We start from the raw sequence: 16443 nt of genomic DNA, 5'->3' as shown, positions 1-16443 counted from the left end.
TAGGGAAATTAGTACCTTTCATGTCATGGGATTTGTCTATGACACAAAATATTGGGTCATCCTTCTTCCTTTGGTTGCTTTGGTATATACTGATAGGTCTTTTTCTTTGACGAGGATTCCGCGACCTCCTTTTCTACCACATTTGACTCGGGTATTTTCGAGGATTTTGGCTTTTGCACCTTATCAACAGGCTCGAAGTAGAACTTTGCATCAGCATAGAAAGATTCAGCTATTGTGAATGGCTTCTTGTCAGCAAATATTCTGACTGTATCACCTGTCCGATCTCTATATTTGATACACTGATGTAAAGTGGATGGCACAACTTGATTCTCATGTAACCATGGGTGTCCAAGCAATGCATTATATGATGAATCACGTGAAACTTCACGTATGTGGATAGTGTATCCAATTTTAAAACCAACGAAATGGTACCCATAGCTTCTTGCCCTGATTGGTTAAATCCATGTATAATCACATTAAACTTGCTCAAATATCCCTTGGAATATCCAATCTTTTTGAGTGTACGCAATGGTAGTAGATTTATAGTTGACCCACCATCTATCATTATGCGATTTATCGGCAATACATCAATTTCGCCAAACATGAGAAGAGGTCTATTGTGCTTCTTGGGGCCTAACAACATATCCTCATATGTGAACGTCATATTTAGGACTTTAGATTCTTCTAACTCAGTTTGAGATACTTCTACTCTGTAGTCTTCTGGAAACGTGAGTGCCATGACAAGAGCTTTACGCATATCAGATGAAAGACACAAAGCATCATACACAGAAAGCATAGCTGGTATTTTCTTCAAATGTGTGATTACATCATACTTGAGTGGCACCCTACAGGCAGGGTCCGTCCAATCATTTGGAACTGCGTCCTTGCTTTTTGGTTCCTTTCTAGGTGGAGGATAAGGGTCTGCTAATTGACGACCTGATCTAAGATGAACCTGATCAACTTCTAATGGTTCTTCGTCAGGGAAGCATAGAGACTCGCCATCATCCTCGAACACACCAATAGTGAGAATGTTGAATTCTTCACTTGGTATTCTCATGCGCTTCGTGGAGTGCTGATATATCTTCGGTGCGAAGCGCAGAGGAGGAGCTTCTTCCATCACTAGGGGTAGTACACGGCGTTTTGACCGCCGTGGCCCCCAACCTTGGGCTGCACCATTGCTGAAGGGAATGTAAGCCTCTCCTTTATGCTGATCTTGCGATTTGGCAAGGCCTGGAATTATCATAGGAGAACATCCATATTTGGAAATTAGTACTGCATCATCATAAGTACCCTTCATATTTGAAGACGCAGAACTCACCGCATCATCCTGGAGGGTGGCGACATTTGCTGAAGCCTTTTTCTTTCCCTTTGTCATGCTTTTGAGGAGATCCGCATCAATAGTCCCCTCATTGATCATTTTCTGGATGATATTCTTCACAACAAAGCAATCTTTGAGTGTATGGACCAAAATGCGATGGTACTGACAGACATTTGGGTCATTAAATTTTGAAGCTTCTTCTGGCCTTTTGGGCCTAGGAAGTTCTATTAGACTCAACTCCTTTAAACCAGTGAAAAGGTCATCAATTTCTTCTATAGGAAAAGAATACTCCCTGTTTTGCCGTTCTCTAAGAGTTGGCCTCCTACCAACCTGTGCATCTCGCTGCCCTTGATTCCCTATAGGTGCTCTTCCGGGCTGAAACTGAGGTTTTACCGCCGTTGTCTCCATGGCTTGTGCAGACTTGGGTTTCATCGGCAACTTTTCACGCTGACCACCATTGTTTGTAGGCTTGTTGAACGTCGTTTTTGTCCGATGAGCGACAAGCTGCATAAAATTTTCTATATCCATGGATTTTGAAGCTAACTCTTCAAATGTGAGGGGTCTCACTCCTTGTAACTGGACAACCACTTCCGAGCGGAGATTGTTCATGCACATGTGCACTGCTTCTGGCTCAGTGATTGGATGTGGGCAATGAAGACTTAGGTTTTTCCGTCTATTTATGAAATCAACCGCCCTCTCGTTGAACCCTTGTTCAGTTTGGGTCAACTCAGTTATGCCCACCGTCCTTTGTGTGCTATAAAACCGCTCGAGGAATGAGTTTTGCATTTGTTCCCACGTTTTTATAGAGCTTGGAGGTAGCTTGTTGTACCAGGTGAAGGCAGGCCCAGACAATGTCTGTACAAACTGCCTAAGGAGAAGTGCTCCATTGTTAGCTGTATCCTGACAAGTAGCAAGGAAGTGTGCTATGTGCTCATGGGGATATCCACTCCCGTTGAACTTACTAAACAGCGGCTGCCTGTAATTTGTTGGGAAAAGAACTAACTCCACATCAGGTGGGTACGGCTTAACATACCCTGGCCTCATCGAGTACTGAGTTTGCATCAACTGCGACTTTACCACTTCAGCGATCATTCTTTGGATTGCCTCAAGGTTAAGCCCTGCTCCTCCATGTTGGTTGCTAGCACTTGCGCCACCATCCCCTTCATTTCCTTTATTCTGGTTATTGCTCATCTGAATTCGAAGGGCTGCGAGCTCGTCTTCCTTTTGCTGAAGTGCTGCCATAAGGTTGGCTAATTGCTCTTCAAACGAATGAGTTTCATTCGCGGCTAGGACTTATTCTGTATGCTCTGCACCATGGTGGAGTTCTATCTCATTTTCAGAAGGACAAGGGTGTAACGCCCCGAGACCGTTGCGCCAGGTGTCTTCCAGTTTTTCGCTGTTGTTGCTTTGTCATTTGCTTGCGTGTCGCATATTTTCATGTCATCATGTGCATTGCATCATCATGTTTTCGAAACTTGCATTTGCCCGGGTTCTCCCAGTTCCTTCCGTTGTCCGTTCTGAGCCCAGAGACACTTGCACGCGCCCGCGGCATGTCTGAAATAGTATTTTAAAAGTGGCCGGAAAATGTTCCCGGAATGGGTGGAAAGTTGGCATGCGGTCTTATTATAGTGTAGGTAGGCTGCCTGCCAAGTTTCATCGCATTCGGAGTCCGTTTGATAGCCCAACGGATAACTATAGCGGCAGTATAGTCGGTCAAATCGTCGGACGTTTTCGGTCTCCAGAAACGGATGCCGGGTTGCATTCCTCCTCTCCTCAGCCCAACCACACACTTAACCTCGTTCGCCTAACCCCCCCTCTTTGCATAGTGCTTCGACTCCTTGTGCGTCTCCGGCAGTTGTCCCGAACCCGACCCGGGCAGTCGTCACCGTTGGGTCCGGATCATCCCCAAACGTCTACAAAACATCACCGTTTTCTTATTTGGACTCCTCTTAACCTTTTATTCTCGGTCGTCCATTTACGATCGGAGGGTTCCGTTAGCCCCTAACCTATCCCACTAGCGTATATAATGGGCAACCCTAGGAATTAGGGATCCTGTCCCATCCAAACATCCATCCAATCCATCCCCGCCGCCACTCACTTTGTTTTCAGCGCCCAACCAACCACCAAGATGATCGAATCCATCCCCGACCAACCTCACCGGCCTCTGCTCGATCCACCCCTACAGCCTGCAGTCGTCCTCGATCCAGATTGAGGCGAGCCATCCCTGAGCTCCCGTGCCTCCCCTTCGTCCTCCCTGAAGACCAACAGAGCCGAGTCCTCGCAGCCGCCTTCGTCCGCGCACTCCTGCGTCGCCAAGACCCCGACCAGCCAAGGTGAAGCTCTCCTGCGCCGGCCACTCAGGTCACGTCCCTGCCCGTGCCCTCATCCTCTCTTTTCTCCTTTTCTCTCGCTGATCTCTGTCTCTCCTTCTCGTGGCCACAGAAGCATCAGGGCAGTGCCCGAGCAGCAGCGCTGGCCACCTTGTGCACCCGACCAGTAGGCCCTAGTGCCGCACCTCCCCTCCGTCCTCCATGACCCAGACGGCCGGCCAGTGTCGCCCATCTCCCTCCGCCTCGCCGCGCCCGTCCCTTGCGTCCCCTTCGAGTACAGCCCTGGAGGCCGCCACCGCGTGGAGCTCCAAGTACGCCGGCCTGCCTTCACTTTGATCCGGCAGGGAACGGAACCCCGGCGACCTCCCGCGACCTGATCCGGCCTCCCAGACGCCCTGCACCCTCGGGCCACCGTAGGACCTCCTTCCCCCACGCCAAGTTCGCCGGCGTCGCCAGCCTCTACATCCCCTGCTCCAGATCGTGCGAGTTAGGGGGCCGCGCGCGTTGACCAGCGCATGGGCCGCGTCCATGCGAGCCGGCCCAGCAACCGTATCCCGCAGCAAGGCCCATCCATGCCAAGCGCACCTCCCGATCCGGCCAGCGAGGCCTCTCCACAAACTGGGCCTCGCCCATGGGTGAGGCACACCCCAGCGCCCTTGTCGATATCCTCCTATTGGGCCAGTTCTTGTTTTGGCCCGTAATGGTTTTTTTTCAGATCTGGTGATTTTGTCTTTATCCTAGAGACAACAGTTTTTGCAGAAAACCCCCTAGACTTCATGCATCTAATAACTAATTAACCGTGCATCGGATCTAAATAAATTATATATGAAACTTGCTTAGAATTTTGTGTAGATTAATAATTTGCCACTTTCATCTATGTTTAAAATGTTTAAAATGTTGTTTGTTTAAATTTCCTTAAATAACTCGCTAAAATGATTTATTTCATAACTAAATAACCGTAACTCGGATTTTAATAAACTTTATATGTAATGGGGTGGAAAAATGCCTAGTTTAACATGGTGGCCCCACTTTGCATGTTTAACAACTATAAAATATGGTTTAGGGCAGAACAGCACAAAACCTAATATATGCATATGGGGATTTACCGGAATTGTTGTTCGTTGCTTCCGGCCTCATTTAAACTTGACTAGATAGGTAGTTTTACTTTGCTTCACCCTCTTGCCATGTTTAACAACATTTAATATTGTTGGGTACATAAACGAGATCGAGCTAAATAACTTGAATGTGGTGTTTCGTCAATATGCAACGGAGTTGCATATTGAGCTCCTCTTAATTTGTAGGGTTGTTTGTGCATTTTGCCATGCCATGCCTCATTAAACCGGACATGCATCATACTTTTTTGCGCACCGTGCCATGTTCATGTGTTGGTTGTTTACTATGTTGTGTGCTTCTTTCCGGTGTTGCTTCTTCGGGTTGGTTCCGTTAACGTCGCGTTTGTGAGGACCTGTTCGACTACGTCTGTTTGTCTTCTTCATGGACTCGTTCTTATTCCTTGCGGGATTTCAGGCAAGATGATCATACCCTCGAAATCACTTCTATCTTTGCTTGCTAGTTGCTCACTCTTTTGCTATGCCTATGATGCGATACCTACCACTTGCTTATCATGCCTCCCATATTGTTAAACCAAGCCTCTGACCCACCTTGTCCTAGCAAACCGTTGTTTGGCTATGTTACCGCTTCGCTCAGCCCCTCTTATAGCGTTGTTAGTTGCAGTTGAAGATCAGAGTTTGTTCCATGTTGGAACATGGATATTTTGTTGGGATATCACAATATCTCTTATTTCATTAATGCATCTATATACTTGGTAAAGGGTGGAAGGCTCGGCCTTATGCCTGGTGTTTTGTTCCACTCTTGCCCCCCTAGTTTCCATCATATCAATGTTATGTTCCCGGATTTTGCGTTCCTTACGCGGTTGGGTTATAATGGGAACCCCTTGACAGGTCGCCTTGAAGAAAACTCCTCCAGCAATGCCCAACATTGGTTTTACCATTCGCCACCTAGCCTCTTTTTCCCTTGGATTCTGCAGACTCAAGGGTCATCTTTATTTTAACCCCCCGGGCCAGTGCTCCTCTGAGTGTTGATCCGAAATGGGCAGCCTGCAGGGCCACCTTGGGGCAACTCGAGGGTTGGTTTTACTCGTAGCTTGACCTATCTGAGTGTGCCCTGAGAACGAGATATGTGCAGCTCCTATCGGGATTTGTCGGCACATTCGGGCGGTGTTGCTGGACTTGTTTTACCATTGTCGAGGATGTCTTGTAACCCGGATGCCGAGTCTGATCGGATTGTCTTGGGAGAAGGAATATCCTTCATTGACCGTGAGAGCTTGTAATGGGCTAAGTTGGGACACCCGTGCAGGGATTTGAACTTTCAAAAGCCGTGCCCGCGGTTATGGGCAGATGGGAATTTGTTAATATCCGGTTGTAGAAAACCTGAAGTTGACCTTAATTAAAATCCATCAACCGCATGTGTAGCCGTGATGGTCTCTTTCCGGCGGAGTTCGGGAAGTGAACACGGTGTTGGAGTTATGCTTGACGTAGGTTGTTCTAGGATCACTTCTTGATCATAGTTTCTCAATCGTGCCTTGCCTTCTCTTCTCCCTCTCATTTGCGTATGTTAGCTACCATATATGCTAGTGCTTGCTGCAGCTCCACCTCACATACCTTTTACCTACCCATAAGCTTAAATAGTCTTGATCTCGAGGGTGTGAGATTGCTGAGTCCCCGTGACTCACAGATACTTCCAAAACCAGTTTGCAGGTGCCAATGATACCGTGCAGGTGACGCACCCGAGCTCAAGGAGGAGCTCGATGAAGATCGTGTTCGTTATGTTGTCTCCGTTTCCAGTTGATCAGTAGTGGAGCCCAATTGGGTCGATCACGGATCTGTGTAGCATTTGGGGTAGTCTTCTTTTTATTTTGGTTCCATAGTCGGACCTTGATTGTATCTGGATGATGTAATGCTTTATCCATGTAATTGTGTGAAGTGGCGATTGTAAGCCAACTATGTAACTCTTTCCCTTATGTATTACATGGGTTGTGTGAAGATTACCTCACTTGCGACATTGCTTTCAATGCAGTTATGCCTCTAATTCGTGCTTCGACACGTGGGAGATATAGCTGCATCGAGGGCGTTATAAGTTGGTAATCAGAGCCTTCCCCGACCTTAGGAGCCCCCTGCTTGATCGAATCGTTGGCGTTGTTGAGTCTAGAAAAATGTTTTGAGTCATTTAGGATTATATATATATATATCGGAGAGTAGGATTCTTTTTACTCCTTAGTCCCTTCGTCGCTCTGGTGAGGCATCCTGACATAGAGTTTTGACTCTTCTCTTCTCAAATTTCACTAAAAAAATTTAGGATCACGCGGGTATCTTGGAATCGTTCCGATGGTTTTGTGACGAGAACATTGTTCTTGGTGCCTCCTGACATTTAGAGGTTGTGGCAGTGTCCCGGGGAGTTGAACTCCGAGGTTGTCGTCACAATTTTATCGTTGCAGTTCTGGAATACCTGAGTTTAGTTTCACCGACATCGAAAATCTCTTTTATGCAGTTGTTGGTGACATAACCTCGACGCCACCCAGTACTGGGGCGGGAGTTCGGGAGTATTGCCATAACTCATATAACGGATGCTTTTCGAGGGTTGAGGTAAACGATTTCCGAAGGTTTCTTGGTTATGTGTTGAAGGATGGATACAGCTGGATGTAGGATTTGTTAGTTTGAGTGAGATATTATGCTTCCCCTGTATCCCCAACACCTGATTGCATAACCGGAAAGTGTCAGGAGTTTATAAGTGGGAATTCAAGTAGCTCTTAGGATATCTTTCCGACAGATGTATGATATGAAATTGGGGTTCGACGTCTAGTGGTCCGCCTATCCACGATTGGTTTTACAGTGGTCTCGTTGTGTCTTAAAGAGTCCTTGGCTATGCCAACTCGGGGACGCTTCGTATGTCATGTGCACTGCCTTGTACATGATGGTGTTGTACGATCGAGCCCGTGTAGGCCCCACCACGAAAACTTCGGATGAAATATCTATCATATGTTTGTTCAGGCTTATTCTGCAAGCCAATCCTTTGTTTTTGTTTTCAGTTGTGGTATTCGAGTTGCTTCGAAGTCAAATGTTGATACCATACCTTCCCTAAGCAGTGTTCTCATGTTCCTATGTGAATACTAATCCCTCTGGATAATCGGGCTTGTCATCAAAATTTCTTTTCACCGGCGTGTTTCTCTTCAAGTGGATCCGATCATTTCAACATTTGCAAGATCCAATCTCAGTTCTTTTCAACGGTGTTTGTTTCATTCGTCCCAAGCTGCCTTTGTTTTTCCCGCCCACCCACCCTTGTTTTTTCAAGGATTTGGATTTCTTATTCCAGTATCTTTTTATTGATGGGAAGCCTCTCGATTCCTTTCCCTTCAATGTTCTTACCCGGTGTTTCTCATGAAGATTCTAACGGAGCTTCAAGTTCGTCACTCTTCACTCATTATCTTCTTCGGTGGATTCAATTCAAGCTTTTGGTGTTGATCATATCCCTTTCCTTGTTTCAATGCTTTCTCATGCCGGAGTGCTGAAGATATCTCAGAAGGCTCGTCTTGTCATTCAAGATCTGTTCAACCTATTTCGAGGTTGTTATCTCATTCAAGCCGTTTAACTCAACCGGTGCCATCTTATTTTCAAGTAATCGCTCAACAGTGTTTCTTTTGAGTGGGCCCTAACCCACAGGTCTTTTTCCAGGATCTTACCTGACTCTTCCAATTTTCCCGAAGCTATTCCCAAATTCTTTTCGAAGCTTGACATAAGATTGAATTTTTCATCAGTCAAATGTCTTTCTCCAAGATCGGTTAAATTCTTTTCATCATTGGCTCAACCTTCCATTTTTCATCCCGGAGTATCTCAACAATTTGGTGGTGTTTCTCGTCGTCATTCTCAGATTTTGAAGACCGAAGAAGAGTTTTCTTTTAAATCTTGCCCCATTCTCTACCATCCTCCCATAATTGTTTTGGTTGTGAGAATTTCTTTTCACCCATCCAGAGTAATTCAGAGTATTTTCAGTTTGATTCTCCGAAGGCCATCATTTCGGGATTATTCATTCTAGCTTTCAGCTCTCATCCTCCTAATTTTACCGGTGCATCGATCAAATATCCTCTAATCAGTGCATGATCTCTTCGTTCTCTCATATATAATTTCTCTCAAGCATCTTCATTCATATGCTAATTCTTCCCGGTGTTTTCTTTATCTTCTCTTCGTTCATTTTTAATTCTTACGGTGGTTCATTCAAGAGTTCTCGTCATTCGTTATCATATCAATTTATTCGTTGTTTCTATCCTACCGGTGGTTCATTGAAGATTTTCTCGAGTTTATGCGATATCTCTCTTAATCCTTTCTACGAGAATAAGTAATATGCCAAATCCGCTGCTTGTCATCAATTTAAATAGGTGAAGGATACGCTTAACATAATTCTTATTCTTATTTCATCCAAGTGATTAATTCCTTATTCCGGAGCCTCATCAAAAGTCTTGATCTCAATTATTCATCTTTCTTTTCCAGGGTTCCAAGCTCTCTCAATTTATTTCATCGCGTAGATCCATCTAATCATTGCAAGGATTCACCTTGTGTTTTCAACTTCTCTTTCTTCTCGTTATCCTTTTGTTACCGGAGTTCTTCATGGATGTTCTACATGATGGTTCATCAAGGATTTATTTCCTTCTCGAAGTGTTCATCAAGATTCTTTTCAAAGGAGCTCAAGTATTCTTCATGTTTCTATCCGGAGTGCAATTCTTTCTTATCTCATCATTTGAGGTGGTGCTATGTCATTCTTCATAATTTGAGTTCATGTTTCATGATTCACATGTTGTCAAGAATGGGATATCTTAAATCCATCAATCTTCTCATTGGAGTTATCTTGGGTTATATTTCACCTAAAACCTTCCCTAAGGAGTGTTGTTGTTTATGGTGTTTATCGATGATCCAAGTTTCCTCCTATTCTCGCGATGAAAGATGCTTTCATCTCTTCGTCGCTCTCAAGCAAGCAATTGTTTTCGTTTGTGGCAGGTTTTCACCTCAAGTTCTCGAGATGTTTCCCATAAGCCCTCAACAAGCCTGCTCTTTTCGTTGTTGATTTCCCAACAATCCCGTGCAATCCTTTCTTGCAAGGATGTTTTCCAAGTTCAATTGTGGTAGGAGTTGTCATTTTCTTCTCCATTCTTTTGTTCCGACGATCTACCTTTGATTTTTTTTTCTTCCGGAGGCATGGTGGTGTTGCTCTCTTCACTCATCATCTCGAATTGTGAGGATCATGTTCTTTCCTTTTTCTTATCCATTCAACCAGAGTGTCGTGATTTCAGTCAAGTTCTCTCATCTCATAAAGTTTTGCCTTCCATTTCCAACCGGAGTGTTGTCGTTGTTGATCCTTATCGTTCCTTGTACATCTCGTTTCTACCGGAGTGCTTGCTTGTAATTCTTGTCTATTGTACCCCTTCTCTTATGTCCTTCAAAGTACAAGGTTCTAGTAATGTTCCTTGTTCCTCTTTTCTAACAGAGTGTTTTCAACTTCGCTCATCTCCGTTGTATTCCCCTTCCAAATTGTTTAACCTCTCAAGGTTCGTGGTTTCACTCATTTTTCAATGAAGCAACTTAGCTTTACCTCTTCTCTCCTCTTCCGTTTCCCTCCGGTGCCATTCTAGATCTCGGGACGAGATCCTCTCGTAGTGGTGGAGTGTTGTAACACCCCGAGACCGTTGCGCCAGGTGTCTTCCAGTTTTTCGTTATTGTTGCTTTGTCATTTGCTTGCGTGTCGCATCTTGTCATGTCATCATGTGCATTCCATCATCATGTTTTCGAAACTTGCATTCGCCCGGGTTCTCCCAGTTCCTTCCTTTGTCCGTTCTGAGCCCAGACACACTTGCACGCGCCCGCGGCATGTCCGAAATAGTATTTTATAAGTGGCCAGAAAATGTTCTCGGAATAGGTTGAAAGTTGGCATGCTGTCTTATTATAGTGTAGGTAGGCCACCTGCCAATTTTCATCGCATTCGGAGTCCGTTTGATAGCCCAACGGATAACTATAGCGGCAGTATAGTCGGTCAAATCGTCGGACGTTTTTGGTCTCCGGAAACGGATGCCGGGTTGCATTCCTCCTCTCCTCAGCCCAACCACACACTTAACCTCGTTCGCCTAACCCCCCCCCCTCTCTGCATAGTGCTTCGACTCCTCGTGCGCGTCCGGCAGTTGTCCCGAACTCGACCCGGGCAGTCGTCACCGTTGGGTCCGGATCATCCCCAAACGTCTACAAAACATCACTATTTTCTTATTTGGACTCCTCTTGACCTTTTATTCTCGGTCGTCCATTTACGATCGGAGGGTTCCGTTAGCCCCTAACCTAACCCACCAGCGTATATAATGGGCAACCCTAGGAATTAGGGATCCTGTCCCATCCAAACATCCATCCAATCCATCCCCGCCGCCACTCTCTTTGTTTTCAGCGCCCAACCAACCACCAAGCCGATTCAATCCATCCCCGACCAACCTCACCGGCCTCTGCTCGATCCACCCCTACAGCTTGCAGTCGTCCTCGATCCAAATTGAGGCGAGCCGTCCCCGAGCTCCTGTGCCTCCCCTTCGTCCTCCCCGAAGACCAACAGAGCCGAGTCCTCACAGCCGCCTTCGTCCGCGCACTCCTGCGTCGCCAAGACCCCGACCAGCCGAGCTAAAGCTCTCCTGCGCCGGCCACTCAGGTCACATCCCTGCCCGTGCCCTCGTCCTCTCTTTTCTCCTTTTCTCTCACTGATCTCTGTCTCTCCTTCTCGTGGCCACAGAAGCATCAGGGCAGTGCTCGAGCAGCAGCGCTGTCCACCTTGTGCACCCGACCAGCAGGCCCTAGTGCCGCACCTCCCCTCCGTCCTCCATGACCCAGACGGCCGGCCAGTGTTGCCCATCTCCCTCCGCCTCGCCGCGCCTGTCCCTTGCGTCCCCTTCGAGTCCAGCCATGGAGGCCGCCACCACGTGGAGGTCCAAGTCCGTCGACCTGCCTCCACTTTGATTCGGCAGGGAACTGAACCCGGGCGACCTCCCGTGACCTGCTCCGGCCTCCCAGATGCCCTGCACCCTCGGGCCACTACAGGACCTCCTTCCCCCACGCCAAGAGCGCCGGCCTCACCAGCCTCTACATCCCCTGCTCCAGATCGTGCGAGCCAGGGGGATGCGCGCGTTGACCAGCGCATGGGCCGCGTCCATGCGAGCTGGCCCAGCAACCGTATCCCGCAGCAAGGCCCATCCATGCCAAGCCCACCTCCCGATCCGGCCAGCGATGCCTCTCCGCAAACTGGGCCTGGCCCATGGGTGAGGCACACCCCAGCGCCCTTGTTGATATCCTCCTGTTGGGCCAGTTCTTGTTTCGGCCCGTAATGGGTTTTTTTCAGATCTGGTGATTTTGTCTTTATTCCAGAGACAATATTTTTGCAGAAAACCCCCTAGACTTCATGCATCTAACAACTAATTAACCGTGCATCGACTTAGAATTTTGTGTAGATTAATAATTTGCCACTTTCATCTATGTTTAAAATGTTTAAAATGATGTTTGTTTAAATTTGCTTAAATAACTCGCTAAAATGATTTATTTCATAACTAAATAACCGTAACTCGGATTTTAATAAACTTTATATGTAAATGGGGTGGAAAAATGCCTAGTTTATCTTGGTGGCCCCACTTTGCATGTTTAACAAGTATAAAATATGGTTTAGGGCAGAACAGCACCAAACCTAATATATGCATATGGGGATTTAACGGAATTGTTGTTCGTTGCTTCCGGCCTCATTTAAACTTGACTAGATAGGTAGTTTTACTTTGCTTCACCCTCTTGCCATGTTTAACAACATTTAATATTGTTGGGTACATAAACGAGATTGAACTAAATAACTTGAATGTGGTGTTTCGTCAATATGCAACAGAGTTACATATTGAGCTCCACTTAATTTGTAGGGTTGTTTGTGCATTTTGCCATGCCATGCCTCATTAAACCGGACATGCATCATACTTGTTTGCGCACCGTGCCATGTTCATGTGTTGGTTGTTTACTATGTTGTGTGCTTCTTTCCGGTGTTGCTTCTTCGGGTTGGTTCCGTTAACGTCGCGTTTGTGAGGACCAGTTCGACTACGTCCTTTTGTCTTCTTCATGGACTCGTTCTTCTTCCTTGCGGGATTTCAGGCAAGATGATCATACCCTCGAAATCACTTCTATCTTTGCTTGCTAGTTGCTCGCTCTTTTGCTATGCCTATGCTGCGATACCTACCACTTTCTTATCATGCCTCCCATATTGTTAAACCAAGCCTCTAACCCACCTTGTCCTAGCAAACCGTTGTTTGGCTATGTTACCGCTTTGCTCGGCCCCTCTTACAGCGTTGTTAGTTGGAGTTGAAGATTGGAGTTTGTTCCATGTTGGAACATGGATATTTTGTTGGGATATCACAATATCTCTTATTTAATTAATGCATCTATATACTTGGTAAAGAGTGGAAGGTTCGGCCTTATGCCTGGTGTTTTGTTCCACTCTTGACCCCCTAGTTTCCGTCATATCGGTGTTATGTTCCTGAATTTTGCGTTCCTTACGCGGTTGGGTTATAATGGGAACCCCTTGACAGTTCGCCCTGAATAAAACTCCTCCAGCAATGCCCAACATTGGTTTTACCATTCGCCACCTAGCCTCTTTTTCCCTTAGGTTCTGCAGACTCAAGGGTCATCTTTATTTTAACCCCCCCGGGCCAGTGATCCTCTGAGTGTTGGTCCGAAATGGGCAGCTTGCGGGGCCACCTCGGGGCAACTCGAGGGTTGGTTTTACTCGTAGCTTGACCTATTTGAGTGTTCCCTGAGAACGAGATATGTGCAGCTCCTATCGGGATTTGTCAGCACATTCGGGCGGTGTTGCTGGACTTGTTTTACCATTGTCAAGGATCTCTTGTAACCGGGATGCCGAGTCTGATCGGATTGTCTTGGGAGAAGGAATATCCTTCGTTGACCATGAGAGCTTATGATGGGCTAAGTTGGGACACCCCTGCAGGGATTTGAACTTTCGAAAGTCGTGCCCGCGGTTATGGGCAGATGGGAATTTGTTAATATCCAGTTGTAGAAAACCTGAAGTTGACCTTAATTAAAATGCATCAACCGCGTGTGTAGCCGTGATGGTCTCTTTCCGGCGGTGTTCGGGAAGTGAACACGGTGTTGGAGTTATGCTTGATGTAGGTTGTTCTAGGATCACTTCTTGATCATAGTTTCTCGATCGTGCCTTGCCTTCTCTTCTCGCTCTCATTTGTGTATGTTAGCTACCATAGCTGCTAGTGCTTGCTGCAGCTCCACCTCACATACCTTTTACCTACCCATAAGCTTAAATAGTCTTGATCGCGAGGCTGTGAGATTGCTGAGTCCCCGTGATTCACAGATACTTCCAAAACCAGTTTGCAGGTGCCGATGATACCGTGCAGGTGACGCACCCGAGCTCAAGGAGGAGCTCGATGAAGATCGTGTTCGTTATGTTGTTTCCGTTTCCAGCTGATCAGTAGTGGAGCCCAGTTGGGTCGATCGGGGATCTGTGTAGCATTTGGGGTAGTCTTCTTTTTATTTTGGTTCCGTAGTCGGACCTTGATTGTATTTGGATGATGTAATGCTTTATCCATGTAATTGTGTGAAGTGGCGATTGTAAGCCAACTATGTAACTATTTCCCTTATGTATTACATGGGTTGTGTGAAGATTACCTCACTTGCGACATTGCTTTCAATGCGGTTATGCCTCTAATTCGTGCTTCGACATGTGGGAGATATAGCCGCATCGAGGACGTTATCAAGGGGTACTGTCCGATAGGGGATTATAAGACCCACCACAGCTGGACCCGAGTTCTTCATAATCTAAACCTTTTTGGCTTCGTGTCTTATGATGAGGACCTTCTATGACAGTTTTGCGTGCCTTCTTCCTCTTGAAATGTGTTGATGTGGGGGATGTTTCGCTGGTCTTGTCCGACGCCGCCCTGACACCAATTGGCATTGCTTGGAACACTCCGGATGATTTGTTCTTCGTTTTCTTATGAGAGGGCCATGGAGAAAAGCTCGTGGCCACCTCATTTGATGGATTTGATAGCCACTTGTTTACTTTAGCCTGACTGTCCTCATCTGATGAAGCGTGTTCTGCCCCCTGGACTCTGCTTGACCCAGACCTGGCCCGTACTGCCCTTTCTCTTTCTTTGTACGCCGCCCTTCTTGAACGGACACGAGCGGCTTGGTTCACATACTCTTGATGTTCGGGATGTTGCTGAATGAACTCTTGGTACTTAGGTCGTTGGGCCAGGGCCTCTGCTAGTCGCATGATGGCACCACCCTCATCGTTTTGTGATGTGGATGCACCGGGAAGTTGTGACCTTATTGCTTGACATATGCATTTAACAACATATGAGTCATCTGGATTCTGAACTTGGATCTTTGGATGAGTGTTTTTCCATCTCCCCTTGACAGACTTGCTCACATCAGAACGATGTTGGCTCGCCGCATTGTGATCTACGGCAACTGGAAGATCAATCCAAGATCGACGGTCATTTCTCTGTCGCCGTTGTTGTCGCACTGGATCAAACGAACCTTCAAAGGACTCTCGTAAGATGGGTGCTTCTTCAAACAGAGGAACTGATGGTGCAGATGTTGGATCTATGTGGCCTGTTTTGAGGTCACCAGATGTAAGGCACACTCCATTCCATTCCAGGGAACGTTTTTGCATTATTCCCAAGCGTTCCTCACTAGGTTTATGGGCCAGTGAGGGGACAAACTCTGGAGCATCAGCTCGAAGTATATTCTGAGCGTTGGTGGGCCTTCTTGTTGAAGACGACGCTGACGGCAGTATGACCACAACGCCGCCTCTTTTCCCAGGTAGCTTGGAGTTGGTGTCTCCATGATTTTTCTCTTTTCCTTTGTAAACAAGTGGCGGAAACTCGGATTTCTCAAACACCACTTTCTTTCCCTTGTCCTTGGACTGCTGGCGGACGGATGGTCCTACTTCAACAATCTTTCCTTTCATTACTAACACTGGAGCATGAGTAACCCCTCTTGCAGAACTCTGAGCAACCCTCTTTCTAGCAGCCCTCATTTTCCTCTTTGCAGACTTTGACAAAACAGGTGTGAACCCCTCCATTGGTGGAGAAGTGACTTCTTCTTGATCTGGTGCAACTGGAGATGCAGCTGTAGTCTTCCAACTTTCACTTAGTGAGGTCACAATAGGACCAATTGGCACATCAAGCCAAAGGTCACCGAAGCAAAGGGTCACAAACTGCTGCACATGGCCCTCCATACCTTCAAAATAAAGAAAACCATATATTAGTTTCCTTTGACTTCTTTTTTGTATATGGGTACATAATGTTTTATGCTTTATGTACTATGGGAATTCATATGTTGCAATCCTATGTTGGAATTCAAAGATGAGGGAAGAAATATGTCCCACTGGGCGTGCCAGAATCCGATGACGGGAAAATGGCGGGCGTGAAAACACGCGACCACGTCATTGATACAGAGTGAATATATTTAAATGCATAATTGCATACAATAAAAATAGGATCAAACATTGCAGGTACTTTATTTCCAGAACTCTTACATTTACATAAAAGATCTGTTAATTACATCTCCGTAGAGAAAACCCCTGATTAAGAATTCCAACTATCCTATTACATAGAATTGCAACACATGACTACTACAAAATGATAAAGAAAAATCGATCATCCTCGCTGTCGTTGACGCCGGTGTGCTCGGGGGAGCATTC

General features: G+C 46.3%; 1 protein-coding gene across 1 annotated transcript; it reads right to left on the bottom strand.

Annotated features, from left to right (window-relative positions):
- Nucleotides 1-1119: 1119 nt before the first annotated feature.
- LOC147984889 (uncharacterized) lies at nt 1120-15378 on the bottom strand. The gene is made up of 3 exons (XM_087541306.1): nt 14498-15378; nt 1319-2669; nt 1120-1230 (listed from the first exon to the last, which is right to left on the bottom strand). Exons 2-3 carry the CDS (start codon nt 2558-2560, stop codon nt 1120-1122), a joined length of 1353 nt encoding a protein of 450 aa, XP_087397432.1. The 5' UTR covers nt 2561-2669; nt 14498-15378.
- Nucleotides 15379-16443: the final 1065 nt, after the last annotated feature.

This window comes from Triticum urartu, chromosome 2A (assembly GCF_056163025.1).
Source record: "Triticum urartu cultivar PI428250 chromosome 2A, HENAU_Tu73, whole genome shotgun sequence".
In the NCBI taxonomy this organism is placed as follows: domain Eukaryota; kingdom Viridiplantae; phylum Streptophyta; class Magnoliopsida; order Poales; family Poaceae; genus Triticum; species Triticum urartu.
Note: the sequence above shows the minus strand (reverse complement) of the source record. Positions and strands in the feature narration are given on the sequence as shown.

Coding starts and splice junctions, on each gene's coding strand:
- LOC147984889 (XM_087541306.1), bottom strand. CDS start 2,560: ATGGCAGCACTTCAGCAAAAGGAAGACGAGCTCGCAGCCCTTCGAATT. Junction 1,231..1,318: donor CCACCCTCCAGGATGATGCG/GTGAGTTCTGCG, acceptor TGATAATTCCAG/GCCTTGCCAAATCGCAAGAT.